The sequence below is a fragment of the Vombatus ursinus genome, unplaced genomic scaffold (assembly GCF_900497805.2).
Source record: "Vombatus ursinus unplaced genomic scaffold, bare-nosed wombat genome assembly UNPS02014775.1, whole genome shotgun sequence".
Classification (NCBI taxonomy): Eukaryota; Metazoa; Chordata; class Mammalia; order Diprotodontia; family Vombatidae; genus Vombatus; species Vombatus ursinus.
Genome location: NW_020954553.1, coordinates 12,099,123 through 12,120,560, shown reverse-complemented (window position 1 = coordinate 12,120,560; position 21,438 = coordinate 12,099,123). Strand labels below are relative to the sequence as shown.

General features: G+C 41.8%; 1 protein-coding gene across 1 annotated transcript; it reads right to left on the bottom strand.

The window, feature by feature from the left end:
• Positions 1-11,745: 11,745 nt before the first annotated feature.
• Positions 11,746-20,020, bottom strand: SNIP1 (Smad nuclear interacting protein 1). The gene is made up of 4 exons (XM_027864728.1): positions 19,710-20,020; positions 16,451-16,553; positions 14,998-15,593; positions 11,746-14,104 (listed from the first exon to the last, which is right to left on the bottom strand). The coding sequence occupies exons 1-4, from the start codon at positions 20,018-20,020 to the stop codon at positions 13,843-13,845; spliced, it is 1,272 nt and encodes a 423-aa protein (XP_027720529.1). The 3' UTR covers positions 11,746-13,842.
• Positions 20,021-21,438: the final 1,418 nt, after the last annotated feature.

Below are 21,438 nucleotides of genomic sequence, written 5' to 3'. Positions count from 1 at the left end.
AAAATGGAAAGAGAAGAGGAAGTGGAGAGGAGGGAATAGGGAGGGAGAAAGAGGAGAAGAAAGGGCGCAGCTAGGCGGCGCAGTGGATAGAGCACTGGCCCTGAAGTCATGGAGGACCTGAGTTCAAAGTCGGCCTCTGACCAAACACTTGACACTTACTAGCTGTGTGACCCTGGGCAAGTCACTTAACCCCAATTGCCTAAAAACAACAACAACAAAAAGAGAGAATAAAGAAGAAATGGAAGGAGAGAGAATACAACAGAGAAGAAATAAAGGAAGAGATAGGGAGAAAGAGAATAGAGAGGAAATGGAGGGGGAGGGAAGATGAGAACGGGAGAGAGACAAGAAAGTAAATGGGAGAGAGAGAGGAGAAAAGAGAATAGAGAGGAAAATGGGAAGAAGGGAGAGAGAAGAGAAACTGGAGAGGAAAAGAGAAAACAGGAATGAAAATAGAGAAGAAGAATGGAGATAAGAGGAAAGAAGGGGAGAAAATAGAGAAGAGATAGTGGGGGGAGAGAGAGAAAAGAGAGATTAAATAAAAAGAGAAAAGAGAATAAATAGAGAAAGAACAGAGAGAAGAGAGGAAATAGAGGTAAGAAGGAACAGGGAGAATAGAAAGAGAGGAATTTTGAAAGCTTTATCCTCTGCTCCTAGCTGAGGCTATGGGGCCAGGATGGCTGGAAAGGAGCCTAAAGACCAGCTACCTCATTTGACCAGAAAGGAAGCTGAGACACAGTGAAGGGAAGAGATGTCAATTCAGTGGGCATTGATTAAGCTTGGAAAGTGCAAGAATGCAAGTTCCACGAGGGACTGGTTCACTTTGTCTTTGTTAACAGTCCCAGACTTCTCGAAGATACTCAAATGAATCCATAATATCATCATTTAGGAGTTCCCTCCAACAGTGTATATCCCAATCCATCCTATGCCTGCCTATCGTGTGGCATTCTCATCTTAGTCCTCCCATGTCCTTGTATGTCACAAGAAGCCCACCCAATGAGTTGAAGGCCTTCCTTGCTTTCTCCCAGCTTGGAGAAGCTACTAGTGAACAGTTCATCTTCTCTTTCTGTTATACATTTACCTTTACCCCTGTTTTTCAGAGTTGGTTCTATGTTGCAGCCTGCTCACTCAACCACAAACCTTTCCATTGTCCTCTGTGTGATGCTTATCTTGAGTTCTTCAGAAGCAATGAGGGAAGGGGGGCACTAGTGGGGAGCTCTGTCCTCAAAGCACAGCAGTGCCCTCTGCCTGCTGCCACACCTATCTTGGAAAGCATGTGAAGATGAGTAATGGAGGGCCCTGCTCTCCAAATCAGAACATACATGGCACAGTTATTCTAATTATTTCCAGTTCCCTAAACACATGGTAAAGACATGGACTTTTGATTGGCTGCTGATCCAGAAATGGGACTGTAAACCAAAGACTACTGAGAGGGCGGTTCAGTCCTTTTTCCTTCCCTGGTGTTCAGAGAGAAGTTTTTATGGGCCTCTAGGGCCATAGGCCCCCTCTCACCTAGAGCCAATCCGAAGCACATGGCCTTGCTGTTTCAGAAAGAGGCAGTACCAGCAGTCTCCTTTCCTTCCTGGGTGCACATGAAGCCATATTGCTTCCATTGTCTTTACTTTCATGCTGTATGGTGAAGGAATATTGGAGGTAGAACAACCTGGTAAGATTTTAAAAGCTTCAGGAATAGAGGCTCAGTGGCAGGAGTCCATGGTTGGGGCTGACAAAACTCTAACACAGCCCTAAAGAATCTTGAGGACCTAGAGGGCCACATGTGGCCTGAAGGCCACAGGTTCCCCACCCCTGATCTAAGCTAATTCCAAAAAACTCATGATGGAAAATGCTATCCACATCCAGAGAAAGAACTGTGGAGTCTGAAACTAGATCGAAGCAGACTATATTCTCTCTCTCTTTTTTTCTTTCTCGTGATTTCCTCCTTTTGTTCTGATACTTCTTTCACAACATGACTAATGTGGAAATATGTTTAATATGATTGTACATATATAGTCTATATCAAATTGCTTACCTTCTTAGGGAGGGGGAAAATATTTAACTCAAAATCTTACAAAAGTGAATGTTGAAAACTAAAAATACATAAATTTTTAAAAACTTAGCAGATAATATGTCTCTAAATCAGGGATTATTAACCTGGAATCTGTGAAATTTTAAATAAATATTTTCGATAACTCTTTTTAAAAAATGACCTACGGAGCCCAGACAAGCAATGGGTGATCCAGTAACAGAAGCACTGAATGGGGTCCTACAAGCAAGGGATCAACTCTGTTCATTTGCTGTAGCTCCTGCAGAAGGGAACTTAGCAGGGTAAATGTTATGTAGCAACTTTTAAACTGGTGCCCCTTAAATACCAGGGACTGAGGTGGTATAGAGGACACTATGCCCTGAGGTGCTCAGCGAGAATGGTTTATACTTCTGTTCTTGCTATATCTTCTCCATAAATATCCCTTTCTAAAAGCAAATTTGATGTTAATTGTTTAAATTATCCTGGAGCCCTAATATATAAAGGAGATTTCCTAAGGGAAAGACTGACTGTAATAGCTATTGCCACTGGGGGGAACATACCAGATTGGGGATTCAAGCTGATAGAGGAAACCTCCTTGCCCTTGGGATCCAGTCTAAGGACCCCAGTTTTTATAGACTATACTTGGATTGAAAAGATAGACCTTTGTTTTCATGGGGAGCTTGGGTGGGGGTGGGCGTCAGTAAAAGTGCTTTGCATTTTCCTGAAAGCAATCCAACCCATCCTCCTTTTCAACCCTGGGTCTAGCTCATTGTCCATCGATATTGTCTGCTGTTGGACAAGAACTGTCATAGGTCTGTTGATGTATTCAGTCACTTTTTGGGGAATCAATTCAGTGTAAGTTTTGGTTCTTGTTTTTTTTCCCCTAGCCTTTTGGTATCCTCCTTTAGCTAACCTTGTGAATCAGTCCCTCATTGCCTCACGATTGTATCACCCCCAGTATGGATCTTGTCCATATATACTCAATCCAAACCAGCTGCTTTCCCCATCTTTGTTCTTTAGTGCCAATTCTACTTCTGTAGGCCCCTTAGAGACTGTGATATTAGGACATAAGTGTGGTGGTTCCACTATCCTTGATGGAGAAAACCGTTTATTGTAATAATTTTGGAAAATCTTTTCAGATGTTCTTCTCTTTGTAGTTCACCTGCTGTTTTCATCCTTGAGTTCTCTTAGGATGACTGCACAGTTGGATATTTTGCAGGCTTTCTTTAGACTTGTTTTGTCTCTGCTTTATGAGATAATATTGCTCATAACTATCCATCATCCTTCTTCATTAAATTTCCCAGATGAATTTTGTATCCTAACCTTATCTCTCACTGAAAAAATCTAGGCCATTTGCCTGAAGTTCCTTCTCCTTTGCTCATCTCAAATCATTCAGATACCTTGCACTACTAACTCCTCCATCACTCTGTCTCACACGAAGAGTGGCCCTATATCCCTTCTCTGTTTCACAGCTGAACTCCTCGAAAAGGCCATCTACAAGCAGAAGCTCCACTTCCTTTCCTCTCGCTCTTAGCTCTCTACAGTATGGTTTCTGATCTCATCATTCAACTAAACCTGCTTGCCAGAGTTGCCAATGATTTCTTTCTTTCTTTTTTTTTAATGATTTCTTAATTGCCAAATCTGATGACTTTCCCTCCGGTCCTCATCATTTTTTACCTCTCTGCAGCCTTGACACTGATGATCTCCTTCTTTTCCTTGATACGCTCTTTTCTTTTCTCTAGGTTTTCATGACACTGCTCTCTCCTATTGCTTCTCCTACCTGTCTGACCTCTCTGTTTCTTTTGCCAAATCTTCCATCCAGGTTGAACCTGCTAACCATAGGTTTTACCAAAGTTGCCATCCTAGATTGGCTTCCCTTCTCCTGCTTCCCTTCTCCAACTGTACTTTTTTCACATGCTGGTTTTTAATTATCATCTCTGTAGAAATAGTCTTCAGTTCTATTTGTTCAATTCTGATCTCTCTGCTGACTTCCATTCTTGCATCCCCAACTACCTATTGGACATCTTGAACTAGAAGTCCTGTAGACATCTGAAATTCAACCTATCTTTCCCCTCAAATCTTCCCTTCCTTAGTTATCAATTTATTGTCAAGGGTAGCACCATTCTCCCTACCCAGGCTGAAAACCTAGTATCATCCTCAACATCTCATTCTCTCTCACTCCCCATATCCCATCAGTTGCCAAGTCCTGTCATTTCTACCTTCCCTGCTTCAAGTCTCTCCTCAGTCTATACCATCCTCCATTCAGCTTTCAAAACGATTTTCCTAAAGCATAGGTCTAACCTTATCACCCTCCTATAAACTCCAGAGGCTCCCTTTTAACCCCAGTATTAAATATAAAATTCTCTGTTTGGCTGATAAAGCCTTTCAAAACCTGGCCCCTTTTTTTCTTTCCAGTCTTGTTATAACCTTACTCCCCTCCACATACTAGCTGATCCAGTAACATCAGCCCCTCTGCTATTCACATAATACACACCATCTCTTAACTTCAGGCATTTTTACTAGTTGTCCCCTGGAATTCTCTTGCTTCTCCTCCCTACCTTTCTTCAAGTCTCAGCTTAAATCCCACCTTTTGCAGTAATCCTTAATTTTAGTGCCTTCACTCTGAGAGTATCTCCAGTTTATCCAGTATATATCTTGTTTATACATAGTTGTTTGCATGTTGCCCCCCATTAGACTGTGAGCTTCCCGATAGAAAGGACTATTTTTTTTTTTTTTTTTGCCTTTCTTTGTATTCCTAGCACTTAGCACAATGCCTGGTATACATTATGTGCTTAATAGACGTTTGTCAACTTGACTTTATTAGCCTGGTGTTGCAGTCATCTCTCTCTGTTTGGCAAACAAACCAAATAGTTACTGATTAATGTGCTCTCTGTACTGTTCTGTTGTACTTGTTATAGTAGCTAATTTTCATTGGTTGAGCCTCTGGATGAAATGATTATAGTCTGTGTCTATGTAGTTTCTGTTGTCCAGTTCCCGTTTTTTTATCTTCAATAGTTTGTTCAATTTAAAGTTAAATCTTTATGTATCATGTTTTATCATTAATATTTTTCTTCTTATTAATTATAAAGTCTGATCTTAGCCCTAACAAAACAAGGAATTGTCTGACTTGCAGATGACTCAGAGATAACTCCCACATCCAAAATAAGTCTTTGCTTTTCTATTAACATGTAGTCAGTTTCATTCTTTGCAATGTTGTATGATGCTCACCACGTTTAGTATCTACCAACTCTTTTTTGACAAATGTATTCATGATATAGAAGTGTAAGACTTCAGTTTTGTACAATTTTTATACAGTTTTGTACAGTCTACAAAGTCTTTGGCCTTTCTCATTTCTTCTGCCCTCAAGGAAATTAAATGTCCAACATCACACAGGTACAGTGCCTGAAATCTGCTATATTGACTTTGAATCCAGTGCTTTTTTCCCAATAGATATCAGTCACTTAATAGGCTTTTATTAAATGCCTTCTCTGTACCTGGCACCGTGCTGCTGTGTGTTGGGGGATTCAAAGACAAAAATGAGTAGAGCTATTGTAGAACAGCCCCTACCCTCAAGGAGTTTACATTCTATTAGAGGAAACAAATGTATATTCAACTTATACTATATTATTCAACTATTATATTATTCACTATATTATTTATATAATGAATTATCATTTATTGTATATTCATTATGTTCATAATATATTCATTATATTCTATTATTCAACTATATTGTTATATTAAATTATATAATGTAAACAATATGTATATAGTGCATACACACATAAATATACACATCTGAGATTTCACTGTTATAGAGAATTCCCAGATGAGGAAATTCCCAATATCAATGCAGGTAGGCACCTTCTCTGCAGCTTAAAGTTTGAAAGAGTTGCTTAGAACACTGAGAAGTTAAGCCACTTGCCCAAGATTACCTAGAGTATGTGTCCAGGGCAAGTCATAAATGCAGGACTTCATGGCTCCAAGGCTCTAGCTACTATGCCATATTGCTTTTCTTATGCATGAATGTTATGTATGTAAGAAGGATTTGAAAACTGATGGGGGAGACTTGAGTAAATGAATAAAGCATTTATTAACTGTTTACTATGTACAAAGCACAGCACTAAGTCCTAGAGATACAAATAGAAAAGACAGTCCCAGCTCTTGAGGAGCTCACATTGTAATGGGGGTGACAACATACATGGAAAGTTTCAGCTCTTAAGTTAGATGAAAAGGTCCCATGGTCTTAGGATACAGCAGCAAAGCAGATGGTAATGCTTCTTGGATGTCATTTTCATTGATAAAATCATATCCATTTCTGATGGGAGCCATTTGACACTGCCAAAGACTTTGGTGACAACTTTCTTTTTTTGGGTCTTCAAAAGACGGCTGCATCTCCCCGGTGTTGTTTCACTAGATGATGGCTGCAGACACTGGGCTTGAAGCATTGCTATTACAGAGGCTCTTGGTTTCAGGGTCCTGAGCCATCTCCATCAGGGTCTTGAAGGGACACCACCTGGCACATCCTGCCTCCTATCTCTCCCTCAGGTGTCTTGCTGCATCAGCTAGGCTGATTGGCTTGCCTTGTAGTTAGCACTTGGTCAGCAGTTGATAGCTATTGCTTACTTCTCCACAGAAGCCGCTTCCCCCATGATGGCTGATGGCTAGAATGAAAGCAGAACTGGTGGCATGGAGGGGACTGTCACTCCTAAGGCTTTTGAGCAGCCTATTCGCCTATTCATGGTCACAATTGGTGACAAGGAAGGTGAGCTCCTTCTCCACAATGACTTCTCCCCTCAATGGTGGCTGCTCAGAGGCTAGACTGGAAACAGGTTTGGTGGTTTGGGGAATGCTTTTATTCTGAAGGCTCAAGGTCTTGGCCATCAAGGTCCAAGTGGAGGTGGTAGTCAAGGTGTATTTGGATTGAGTGTATTTGTAAGCAACAGGAAAGAAACAAACAGGGAGAGTGGAGGGAGTTGGAGAGGTAATAATTGTAAGGGAAATCTGCTGAAGAATATGGGAAGGATCAAGGATGCATATAGTGGGATTGGTCTTGATGAAAATGGTCACTTAATAATGACTAATACCCAGTAAAAAATAAACTCCTTGAGGGCAGAAACTGTTTGTCACTTTTGTCTATGTACTCTAGTGTTTAAGTGCATAATTAATGTTTGTTGAATTAAATACTTCAATGGGATGCAATTACATCAGTGTGACTGCTCTGTCCATCATCACAGATCACAACTCTACAACTTAATAGGTCTCTCAGTGGCAGAAGTTCATCATTCCCCAAGCTAATCTGGCAGTATGCCTCTCCAAACTTAGCTAGGCCAGTTCTCAGTAGAAAAACATAATGTCACTGGGTCTACACTGAAAGGCTTCCCAGCTTTGTGGCTACTATCAATACTTATACTTTGTATTTTACATTACTGTTGGGAAAACTTCAAAAATATCATTCCAGTCTTCTGACACATTACTCCCCTTCACAGACACCAATCCAGCTACTCCATTTCCCAACTTGATGCATTTTCACTAACTCTCCCACGTACCTGGAATGCTCTCCCTCTTCTGCTCTGACTACTGACCTCCCTGGCTTCCTTCAGGTCTCGGCTAACATCCCACCTTTTAGAAGCCTTTCCCACTATTTCACGCTGGTACCTTCCTTCTGCTTTTTCTAGCTTATCCTGTATACAGCCTGTCTGTACATAGTTGTTCGTATGTGGTGCTCCCCATTAGACTGTGAGCTCCTTGACAGCAGAACTGTTTTTGCCTTTTTATCTTCAGGACCTAACTCAGTGCCTGGTTCAGAGTAGGCACTTAATAAATAATTTGTTGAAAAGTTTGTGCCCGTGACAGAAATTTCATGCAATTGTATAAAAAGCAATGTGGTCACAAATAAAAAGCCTGGAGTCAGAAGATCATGGTTTCAGTTCTGGTTCTGATGCTCTGGGCAAGTAACTTCCCTCCTCGGAACCTATTTCTTCATTTGTAAAATGATGATGATGATGATGACAACTACCTATTTCACAAGTTTTGTGAGTTAATCTTAAGGAATTGGAAAAAGGTAGGCTATTAGTACTCTGCCAAGGGTAACAGGTAACAGATCCTCTATTCATCCTTACTAGGAAAAATACTTGCATTTACCCAGATATTTATTAGTCATAGGCAAAGCACATTTATGCTTGGGCTGGGGACGAGGCAGATTATATAACCCTGGCCCTCACAAATTAGAATATATGTGTATTAAATAAGAATCCTGGGTTTGTGGCCAGAATCAGCTTCAACATAACAAAGATAGAGGTTCAAGTTCCACCTTTGAGATATACTAGATGAATGATCCTGGGTAAATTGCTTAAGTTCTCACAGAGTGGAAGCTGCATTGATAGCTGCATTGAATTGGTAGAGGAAGTCACTTCATCAGTTCTCTAAATCAATAAAATCAGGTTTGGACCAATAAACAAATATATATGTATATATGTGTGTGTATGTATATATGCATATATATATGTATATGTATGTATGTGTATATATATATTTCAGATCTGGCTATGTTTATCAGAAAAAGGCTTTCCAATGGAGATGCATCTGAGCTGAGCCTTGAAGGATGGCCACAGGCAGAGACTAGGAAAGAAGACATCCTGGTCATTGGGGTAGGTTTAATTAAAAATACAGAGGTGGGGAAAGATGTAATGTGTTTGAAGGAAATAGTCCAATTTGACTGGAGCCTGCAGCATACAAGGAGGAAGAGTACAAGATCAGCTTACATCTAAGGTTGTGGGCCTAGATTAGTTGGGACTAGGTTATGAAGGGTTTTGAATACAAAGTAGTCTGGATTTTAGTCAAAAGGTCATCAGAAGCTTTAACTAAAGCAGAGCCTCTTAACCTGGGATCTGCGAACTTTCAAAATGTTTTGTTTGGTACCTACCTCAGTAGAATTGGTTTCCTTTGTAATCCCATGTACTTTATTATTTTATTTAAAAACATTCTATGTCTATAGACTTTATCAAACTGCAAAAGAGATTCATGATACCAAAAAGGTTAATAACCTCTGCTCTAAAGATTTTTTTTTAACAGAGGGATGTGATTAAACAAGTGTACATTAGAAATATTAGTCTGGGGGCAGCTAGGTAGCACCGTGGATAGAGCACCAGCTCTGGAGTCATGAGGACCCGAGTTCAAATGCGGCCTCAGACATATAACATTCACTATCTGTGTGACTCTGGGCAAGTCACTTAACACCAGCTACCTCACCTAAAAAAAATAAATATTAGCCTGACAAAATGAGAAAAATAAATTGGAAGGGGAGACAGGAAAAACCAGACTTTTTAGAAGGCTTGGAGAGTTAAGGATTGTACACACAAACACCCCTCCACAGCCTCTTTACCATCTCTACCCCAAAGAAATCGGATGAGGTAAACATGTAATAGGGTTGCCCGTTTAGAGCTGGAGGGGACTTCAAAAGCTACCTGATCTAATCCCCTCATTTTAGATATAAGAAAACAGAAGTCATCTTTCCCCCAGTCATGCAGGTGGTAAAATCCAGCACTTCAGTGCTCCAGGATGTCCCAATACCAGTCAAACATCCAGATGCTTTGTGTCATTCAGTTTTAAACCTTACTGTGAATTATCGAATGGAGCATCTACATGATATTGAAGATGCTGGAATCATTCTGGAGGCCCAAACACAAGCAAATCACCACTTCATAGTTCCCTTCAGCACCTTTCTAAAAAAAGGGTTTTCATATCATCATTCCATCCTAGGGAGGCAGAGTATTGTTTTTAGGGCCAAGTAAGAAGGCAGTCATTTGGGAAAACTATCACAAATATCCAGAGTAACAAGGTCATATCAGAGCCTTAAAAGATCTTAGAAGCTGGAGTTTGGCCTTTTTGTTTTATAGATGAGGAAACTGAGTCCTCCAAAGTCCACTCTCTTTCCACCATAGTACACTGTCCACACTTTCAAAAAACAGACATCTAAACTGCCTGGCATCCTTAGTTAACCTCCAACTGGGTAATCAAAAACTCATCTCTTTCAAAATGTCCCTGGAATTTTGACAAATGGAGAACCTTTCACTTCTTCCTATACTAAATTATGGGGAAGCATTATTATCTAGCAAATTAATGATGCTGCATACAAGGCTATGAATCAGGACCCTGTCATCCCAAATTTATACCTTTCCCCAGCACTCAAGACAATGTGTGATTAATTTATTTCTTGTATAATGTATGGTGTGACTGAGCCAATTGCATTTCCATTCAGGAAACCTGATTCCCAATGCAAGACCATTCACATAGTGGGTATTTTGGAAGTGGTAATGTGGATCCTCTGGTAACTATTACTTGGAATTTAAATCCAAATATTGTAGACTATCAGCAAGAAGGTTTGTCAAGGGATTGACTTTTGAAGATTTATTGAATTACTGAGATCTTAAATTGCAATGATAGAGAGAACCAGTTAAATCTCTTTAATTTAGTTCCTATGTTAAAGTATACCCCCCGAGTTACCAAGAGATCAAAGCCAAAAAAAAAGTTTTTAATTCCAAAACTTTAATTTAAAAGTGAGTAGCTATTTCACTTGATACAAACTTATATACATTTGTGAACATAGTATATTCTGAATACTTTATCTTAAACTTCAAAGACTGCTGGCATATACCTGAATATACCACATGGAAACTCTACTTCAACTTAACATTGTTTCATTTCTTGGCCAAATAACTGACTTTTAAAAAGGGAGGAAAGGACTTATAAAATGTAAACATTTGTACTATTTATCAAATAATAATCATCCTGAAAATCTGTTTTTTAAAAAGTGATGAGATTTCTAAAACCTTGCTGCATTGCATACTGACATACTGATGTAAATACAATAATAAAAATTCCATTAAAAAATGCAACCCAAATCAAATTATTCTTTATAGACACAAGCTATTAATTCTGCTTTTATTTATTACTAAGTCAGGATAAAGGTTGTTTCACAAATTGCAGTTACTGAGATGCTGCTTGTTTATAAGAGGATGAAGGGGTGGGTATGGTATGACTGGAGAAAACACTTAATGGGAAGTTTTGAAGAAATGAGACTCACACAGAACCCAGGGGAACCTCAGACTGACTACAGAATTCAGCAAGGAGATGCAAGTGACCAGAGTTCAAAAGCATTTTGATTTTCACTTTGCTTTGGTTTAGACAGTCATTCTTCCTTGGAGTAGAAAAGGTACTGAAAACAAACTAGTTAAGTTTGACAAGAGATGGCAGAAGAGGAAACCAAATGGTCCAACTAAACATGTTTCTCAGACAATATATAAGAACTATTGCACAACATTTGTCACTACTCCAGTTTAGAAATTTGCTGGTGATACCTGGCTTTGGAGCTAGAGGAGAATTGCATCTCAGGTGGCCTTGCTCCCAGGCCCACTGTTTCCATCCTTTATAAAGAAATCTTCCATCAGAATCATCGAATCCAGGAACTGTTACTCGTTTGTCAAGAAGAAAATCTAGTATAAAAACATCTGTCCGTGCTGTCAGCATGTAGGAAAGTTGGTATTTTCTCCATGCTCTATTGATACATCCACCAGGGTGGAGGCTAGAAGTAAAACTTAGAGCTGCCTTGTAGCATCAAGTGATCTGAAAACCCACTGACAATCAGTGTAGCAACACAACTGATCAGAGAGGCACCGGAGTGAGAGAGACAAAGAACAAGAGCAGGCCAAGGGAAAACTCAGTCTGTTTCAAAGAAAATTTAAAAACATAAAATCAGGTTCTATACATACATACGTACATTGGATAGTGGACACTAAGCATGTAGTAGCTGGGAAAGTCACTAGAGACAAAGACCTAGGGGAACAAACTGCAAATTGCTAAGTTTTTGCCTCTTTAAATTTTAAACTTACTAAATTTCCACAAAATCTCAGGTGTTTTCCAAGGCTTTTTGTCGCCCAAGCTGAACAACGAACATTAAACCCCACTCCGTGTCACCACATACCAGTGGTCAGCATTGGTCAGCTGTCTGAACATCATCCATAACAAGATACATTGGGAGAAAAGCAGGGATAAATAACCACATGCAGAGATTATCTCAAAGTTTCATACATTTCAACCTAAGAACTAATTAATAGCAAAATTGATTGACTTTCCATTTTTCTTTTTCTTTCCCTAGCCAACATTCTGGTAGCGGTGTTTGCGTAGATTGAAATAGCAAGGCCCTATGGGAGGTGAAGAGAGGAAGGGCACAGATAATCCATCAACTGAATAATCAGGCCTTGGTTTATACAGAGCCAAATATACATAGCATACACAAAAGCTTCTTTACACTCACTGGTAAGGATAAACATTTCGCTCCCAATTTAGAAAGCACTGATGCTTCAAAATGCTCAACACTCATTTATATGGATTAGTGATCTGGAATTTAGTTCAGATTGTCAGTTGTGTTCCCACCTCTTTCCCCTCTCAATTATCATTCATTTCTACTTCAAAAAAAAATTTAAAAACTTAAACCTTTTTAAAAAACAAAAAATATCAAAAACTTTTATACTAGAAAAGTATTACACTTTGGGGCTGAGTAGGGCTACATTTACAAATTCTTTTATTGTGTGATCCCAAACTACATATAAATGAGATCCTGCTATTCAAATAACAGGGTGAGCTATGCCTTTACTCATAATGTAGTATTCCATTTACATTACAAAAAAAACCCACTCAGATGCATGTAGTATACACCTCCAGCCACCACCCCCACATACTCACATCCAATTTATATATACATCATATGTACACAGACAAAATTCGACGCACACATATTTGACTTGGGGAAGATTAGTAAATAGGTATTTCCCTTGCCTCAGCTCCTCCCTGCTTGTGGTGGGGAAAAGATGACAGACATGGCCTTTCAGGATATTAAAAAATACAAGCAGAAAAAAAATTTCCAGCACACACAAATCTAGTTAAAATGAACAGACTGCTCCCAACATCTGAGGCAATCCTTCCACACAAGTGATGCTATGAATTAGGAGAAAAAAGTGGTATTATAATAAATGCAAAGCAGTTAAACAGACAAGAAAACCCAAATTAATGACAGACCCAAGCTACTTGGGAAATACAGTATCCTCTTATGTAAGAAATAGATCCATGGACCATTTTAATCTCTTCCTCAAAATAGCCATGATTTTACTGCTCTGTCATGTATTTCATCAGCACCCAACATTTGTCTGCATATAAGCAGTCAGTAAAGTCATATGTGTCGTGAAATTCTCATCCCCAAAGACCTAAATAATGAAACAGATTTCTATGATTCAGTGTTAACTGGATTGAAGCTTCAGAGTATACAATGGGAGGGTCTGTTCTGCTGACAACCAAAACTTGGGCCAAATTCTCTGTCTAGGTATTTACAAAAAATAAAACATGAAAAACTGCTGGTCCATATTTCTTAAAAAGTCACTGTACAAAGCAAATAGCTGTACAAAGAGAACATGCCATGTTTCTCTTTTTAACCAAGGGTCTACAGTTACCAGGCAATAGTTTCCAGAGCACCAACTCATGCCACGCCATCATGCTTCTACTACACACAATGGACGACTGTTATTGGTGAAATTATTCTGAAAGCAAATGTCCACACTTGTGTGGCTAACAGATCACAGAAATAAGTTCAACCAAAAACACAAATTATCAAATTTCTTAAATTTTAACATAAGCTGATCAGCAACAGAGGAAAGACTTAAGGCAATAAGAGGCACCAGGGAGTGCTGCTCTGCTCTTTAAATCCCAAGTTCAGGCCTTCCACAAAGGAAAAATTCTCTTAACAGCTACAGGAGCTTCTTCTGAATTTGCTAGCTGTCAGATATTTCCTCCTCCTCCTCATCCTCATCTTCTTTTCTATCCACCTCAGAGGTGTCTGAAGACTCATGAAGCAGTACGTATTCCCTGCTACTGAACCCAAATTTGAGCACATCCTTCTCCTTTAGTTCATAGTAACGCTGTGGCTCAATGCGCTGGTTGTTCAAGAAGGTCCCATTGCCTGAGCCAAGGTCGATGATATACGGCCTTACCCTTCGGCCAACTGTTCCATCAGCACGGGTGTATTCTACAAGCCTAGCAAAAGAAGAAACCAGAACTTTAAATTAGTTCATGCAAAAGCACTGGGCATATAGACCAGGCTCACTAACGTACAGCTGTCTTTTCCTAAGTAGACTAAATGACATAAACAACGTTATTACTAGCTCAAGTTAAAATTCCTCCAAATAAGGAAATCAGAGTAGGTACACGGGTAGAAGAAGTTGCTTATATACCTAAGTTGTAGGAAGAGTGAATAATGCCTATTGAAGAACTCTTTTACAGATCATAAAGACAAGGGGTGGGAAAGTATAAATCAAAAAATCAAAGCAAACCCATTCATTAGTGCTGCTTAGAATAAAGGGTTTCATGACATGGCTAGTATGTGAAGAAAATTAAAGAAATATCTGTGTGATTTTTCTTTCACCCACTGAGACCCACAGAAAACCAGGCTCCATTTAGCTCAGTGAAATCCACAAAGGCAATATTCGACACATGGGGTCTGATCACCCCAAAATAGGGTTTGAGTCCTACAAATGGAGGTATTCGGGTTATTTACATACATTTAAATTAAGTCAAAAGCTTGAGAAGGCAGTGTAATATAATGGAAAGAAGAAGAGCACTAGACTTGGAAGTTCAAAGACCTGGATTTAAAAAGTCCTAATTCTGGCACTTACTAACTGTGAGACTATGGGGAAGTCATTTAGTTTCTCAGAGCCTTGTCAGTTTCCTAATCTAAAAATTGGGATAAATAACAATACTTGCTCTACCCTCCCTCAGATGGCTGTGGAAAAAATTACTTTGTAAACTGCCATGTGGTAAAGAAACATGGGCCAGTTATGTTTTAAGAGTGACTGCAGAAATAGCTACATAGAAGCCCTGACTTACTGATTACCTTAAAGGTAACAAGTTGAAGTTTTACTAAGACTTACCGATACTGAAATACTGCGTGCTGCTTTGAACAGGAGGGATGGTCAATAGGAATATCTGCAATTCGCCGGTGTCGGCCCAGAAGATAAGCGCTTTGTCTGTGGATATACATGACAGGGAGCACCTCATCATTCTTAAAGGGGTAAAGGCGCCAGCGTTTCTTTGGGATCCGTGCTTCTGGAGGCTCACTATACTTTATTACCACACCCCGGAACATGTTGGTATCCTCAAGGAGTGCCCCTGACAGTTCAAAGCTGGGTTTCTCTTTATTTGGTGGGTCTTTTCCTTTACTGTGGCCACCGGCAGACTGAAGAACAATTTCCTGATTCTCATCACTGCTGCCACCTGCATCTTTCTTCTGGCGACGCTCCCGTCGCCGAGAATTATAAAACTCTCTTTCTGCTTCTTGTTCCTGTAGGTTCTGGGCATCTCGATTTCGCCCACCACTAGGCCTCTCACTGGCAGTCTTCCTCTGGTTAGAATGACTATGGTGTCTGTCCCGATCACCATTTCTCTCCCGCCTGTGTTCTTGTTCGGATTGCTCCCTGTGTTGCCTTTCATCTCTTCCTCTCCGGGGACGGTTTTCACTTTCACGTTCCTGAAATTCAAGAAACCATTCAAATGCAGACAGTTCCCAATTAATGAGGTTACTTTCCAAAGCTCATTTGCAGGTTCACTATCTGAAACCCAGAACACTTCTTCCCATAGGAAAAAAAATGTTACACCATATTTTTTCACAATTGGCTTCCATTGTGGGATGAGGAAGATGCAGGAGGGTAAGTATAAGTACCTATAAAACAGAGGCTGCCTGTATTTCTCTTTGGGATAAACCAAAAATGATCAACGTATGTGTTAAAATTATTTGGTATGAATATTAAATTTGGGCCACGTTGTTCTGTCTCACATATATTTCTGAGATTCATTCACAGTAGCTAGCTTTTTAGGAATTTGAGGAAGGAAGATAAGAAATTTCAAGATAATTACTCTGATAGTTATTTTTTTTAAGTTACATTCTGAAAGCCTCAGACTAACAGTAACATGCTGTTAAAGAGCTGTACATTTAAGAATTAGATAATAGAGAGCTACAGCATGTAGACAGTGGCTCCACTCTGGGAAAGCTACTACCAGATGCCCAAAGATAATTTATTCTCCAAGTGGTAGAACCAATAGCTCATCATGGAACACTTGCCATGGAATACGAGCAGTGGCCAGGGCTTCCCCACTCTTGTTCTGAACCTTAAAAATGATAGTACGTGTATTTATGTTCCAAGCTCTTCAAGTAACTAGTTCTTTTAATGAAAACTAGTCTATATCCTGCCCATCTCCCTCCATAAAAGTAAAGTTGTAACCTTGGGACTCACTTCCCAATTGAAGAGGAAAGTTCACATTCTGACACTAGTATGAAGAAATTCTTAGATTCAGAACTTGGGAAAGAGTCATATCAGTTGCAGTTACCTGCTTCACCTTGACTACGGGATGGTGAGGGCTACGGCTTCTCTTACTCCGAGGAGATCTGCTTCTTCTCCCAAAGGACTTGTTTTTCCTTTTGGTTGGAGATCTTTAGAAAACACAGTACACACAGGAATTGATGGCTAAGTTTTGAATCTCTACCCCAATTCCCCTCCCCAAAGAAAAAAGTTTTTGACATCTCCTACCTGGGCTGCTATGGGTTATCATAGGCTTGCTGAAGAATAAAATTTTGCAAGCATTGGTAAATGAACACAAGGAAAAAAAAAAAGGACTACACTACAGTAAAAACTACCTTTAGATCAGGAGATCTAAATTATTATCTTAGATCTGCCACTTAATGTATGATCATGGGCTATAACAATTCACATTTCTACAGCAGTTTACAATTTACAAAAAGATCTACCTCTTTGTGACAGCCCCATGAACCAAACAGTATGATTATCCCCACTTGGCAAATAAAACTCAGGCTCAAAAAGGCTTAGGCAATGCTCACACAGCTAATAAGAGTCACAGAATGCTGGAACCAGGACTCCAACAAAGATATTCTTATCCCAAACTCAGTGCTTTTCCCACTATATTATGCTGCTTCTCCAAAAAAAAAGGGAAGTGGAATGGGGGGTATAGGGGCAGGACAGCAATTACATAGGGCTATGAAATATGAAACCCTGTGACTTCATGGTACAGAAGATACTTTGCAATTAGCAAGTCCTTGACTCTCTAAACCTCAATTTCCCCATCTATAAGATTCAGTTAAACTAAATACCTGGATTAGAACCTGCCTCCAACTTCCTCTCTTTCCTTCAAGGTCCAATGCAGATGTCACCTCTTCTATTAAGATCCTCCCTGATCACTATCAACCCAATCCCCTCGTACACTGTGTCTTATTTCTTCTTTATAGCCTCATCTTTACTTAACTGAAATGAATCCTTCCAGCTTTAACTAAATCTCAACTCAGGGAAGATTTTACTGGTAACCTTTACCTCACCCCATCCCCTCAGCCCCATTACTCTGCTTTACTGAAATCTCCAATGCTTCCTCCAGAAATGATCGTGACCTTGAGTGACCCAAGACTATGCCTGAAATAAGTTGGAAGGGCTTCAAGTTCAGCACCGGTGATAAGACTGTGTCTGTTGCTTCAAGACCAGTCTAAATAAATTTGAAGAGGCTCATTACTAGAAGGCTAGCCTCACGAGAAGGCTGGCCAAGTGATTGATCACAACAATTCATAAAAACCATCTATTAAATTGTGGAGGAATGTTTCAACTTGTGTTAAAAGAAGGGGTAACTCATACCAAGGAAACCACAGAATCTTAACATATAAACAAAATATTGGGGGGAAGGGTGTAGGGTAGTAGTGAAAGGGCTTGAAAGATGAAAAGCAATACAGATCCTTCAAGAGGCATAAAATCTTGTTTGTAGGTATTGAGGGCAGAGGAATAGCAACAGCAGATTACAGTTATTTTGGGGGGGGGGGCTAGGTAATGGGGTTAGGTGACTTGCCCAGGGTCACACAGCTAGTGCATGTTATGTGTCTGAGGCCGCATTTGAACTCAGATCTTCCTGACTTCAGGGCCGGTACTCTATCCAATGTGCCACCTAGCTGCCCCAGATTAGTTATATTGTACAGTTTACAAATTCCTATCCTCACAACAACTCTGTAAAATGAATTAAATCCAACAACGCCTAGTTCTATATTCTGGGACAAAAAATAACGACAGTAAATAATGATAAAAGTAATCACTCATATCCAGATAGCCCCTTAGGCTTACAAAGCCCTTATGTACATTATCGCAATTCACCCACAAAATAATTCTCTAATATAATGAATATGGCAGCTAGGTGTCAAAGCGGATAGAACGTCAGGCCTGGGGTCAGGAAGACTCATCTTCCTAAATTCAAATCTGGTCTCAGACACTCACTAGCTGTGTGGCCCTGCGCAAGTCACTTAACCATGTTTGCCTCAGTTTCCTCATCTGTAAAATGAACTGGAGAAGGAAATGGCAAACCACTCCAGTATCTTTGCCAAGAAAACCCCAAATGGGGTCACAAAGCCTCCAACATAACTGAACAACAAAAACATAATTTATGCAAGCATTCTTATTTTTATTTTACAACTAAGAAAACTGAGTCAGAAAAAGAAATCACCTTAGCCAATATCAGAAGGCTAATAAGTGGCAGGGCCAGAATTAGAACTCAGGTCTCACTAGCTCTTTCTACCACACCACTGCTACCTCTCTAAGAGGAATAAACCTGCTCAGGAATAGCTACAAGTAAGACCGGTGGGGATGGGATTTGAACCCTTAAAAGAAAAAGACCATGTCTTTGAGATCTGCCCCCCCACACACACACACAAAGGAAAAGCCCCTGAACTTTCTCAGTCTCTGGCGTTTGCCTGAGACACCGAGCACAATCCTTTCAACTGTTTTTCACTGTGGCTCTGACCTTCGATTTTCTGCTACCTCTAACCCAGCCCTTCACTGTCTGTGGCCTCGGGACCACCCCAGGCTATTTCCTACCCTTAATCCCATCTAGACCTCTTCTCGGGGTGCCTTCCAGTCACCCCAAGCTATTGGCTCCTCCTTGATCACATCCAGATCTTCCCACAGTCTTTCTGTATATGAGTCCATCTTGCCCCCATTAAATTGCTCAGATTCTTAAAAATCTGGCCAATAGTGTAGACTCACTAGGAATCTCGCCCCCCAACCTTGTCTCTGACTGAAAGAAGGCTTGAGTCGAATTCTTTCGAGGCAGGACCCGCGCCTTTTGCCCTTGAATTTCGGGGGCTCCCAGCACCCCTAGACCGCAACAAGACCAAAGGCATTGGAAAGGTCCTATAAAGAACCATAAAAGTTTGCAGACAGTTGAGAAAGAGTGTAAGGAAAGACTTCCTCGGAAGGACAGGGCTGGGGCTGGACCAGGAAAAGGGAAGGGATGGATCTCGGGGAGAAGAGCCTTGGAGGGATCATGAAGCGCAGTAAACAGAACGCTGGACGTCTGGAGAAAGGCGCGGGGCCACCAGATCGGGAGGGGGCAATGGGCCAAGGAGGCTGACCCAGCAGGGGCACCCAAGGGGGGGGGCCAACCATCACAATCAGAAGCCTGAACACCAGCGTCTCTCCAGAGCTGTGGAGCAAGAGGGAGAAGGCGTGAGGAAGGGCAACTGGGACCGGCTGAGGAAGCAAGGCCGAAGTGAGGACGAGTGAGGCATCCCCGAGCCTGCAGGGGGGAGGAAATGGGCTCGTACCTGCTGCAGCTGCCGGCGCGGTCGCCGGAGGCACGAGCGCCGCGGGCTCGCGGGGCCGAGGCCGGGGTCGGCAGCGGCGCCTCCTCCTCCGGCGCCGGGCTCGGACTTCCCGAGGAGCCGCGCCGGGCCCGCGACCGGGGCCGGTGAGAGCGGGACGCGGGGGTCGGGCTGCGCCGCTCCTGCTTCACCAGCGACAGATCTGGCACCAGCACCTCGTTCCCCGCCGCTTCCCCCGGCTCGTCCTCGTCCTCCCGCCGCCGCCGGCGCCGCCGCCGCTGCCTCCGCTCCCGCTCGGGCTTCGCCTCCTTCATCCTCGCGGCCCGGGCCAGTAGGCTCCTCAGCGACAGCCCGAGCGCGTACCCCGCCGCTTCCGCTTCCGGGGCAGCTTCGACTCTCCTTCCGGCAGCCGAACGGAAGTCGGGCCCCGGGAGGGCTTTGGGTCACGTAGTGTTGGCGCCCCCTGGCGGTCGCTGCTGGAAATGGCGCGGCTCTTGGAAAAGGAGGTGAGAGAAGTTCTGGTGAGCCTCGGTGACAGAACACGTGCACCTGAAAACCAAGAACCTTAAAAAAAAAAATAGTTCCGTTGGCCCGCCCCCACCCCCACCACGCCCACCCAGCCTTTTCCCTGGGCAACAACAGCTGGGATTCGTTCGGCCCTCCCAGAAGACCCTCGTCGGACTCTCACAACAGCCCTGCCTAGTAGGCGCTGTTACTGCCCCCATTTTCCAGATGAGGAAACGGAAGCAGGCAACGGTGAAGTGAACTGCTCAGGTTCAACCAGCCAGTAAGTTTCTGAGGTCGGATTTGAACTCGGCTCTTCCCCTGATTCCAGGTCCAGCCCTCTGGGCCACCTCGCCGCTCATTGTCACGCAGCTCCAAGTGGAGGAGTTAGGATTCGAACCCAGATGTTCTTGTTCAAAGTCCCTTGCTGTCTCCCTTATACCAGACTGTATCGTTGTCACTTATCTTATTATTGCTAGAAAAAGGGAAGAGACGGTGGAGGAGGGGATGAGGAGAGGGGGTAGTGAGCAGGATCATAATTTGTAGAACTTTCTCCCCAATAGAATGCAAGCTCTTAGAGGGCAGAGGCTTTTTTTTTTTAAACCAGTGCTAACATAGGGCCTGGTTCAGTGGTAGGTGTTTAATAAATACTAGGAAGGAAAGAAGAAAGGAAGGGAGAGAAGGGAAGAAGGAGGGAAAGAGGAAAGAAGGCTAGAAGGAAGAAAGGGAGAAGGAGGCTAAGGGACAATTTAGTTCAATCCCTTTATCTTACAGATCAGAAAGGATACTCTGGGAGGTTGAGTGACTGAGGCCACACACTGTAAGGAGCAGAGTCAGAATCCAAGCTGGGGCTGGTCCACTGAACTCCGATCCATTGTCTTTCAAAGACCTTTGGTCTTTCCACTGGACCACAGATGCTTTCTTATTTAACATCCTTGGTTTAAACTCTGCTCTGCCCAGAGTAGACCCAAGAAACAACCTGTGCCAGCTTCTTAGGGCATCCAGCATAAAGCTCCCTTATCTCCCTGGAGGATTTTTGTCTTCACTCGTCACCATCTACCCTAGGGTCTCTCCCATAGGAACTTTGGCTGCACCACAAGTGACAAGGAATAACAGCATTTCTGTGAGTTGTAAAAGGAGGAGTTCAGGCTACTAGTGGAAGGCACCCACGGATGAATAGCACAGGCTCCCTGTGAGTGAAGCATAGCACCAGATTCATTCCTTCACT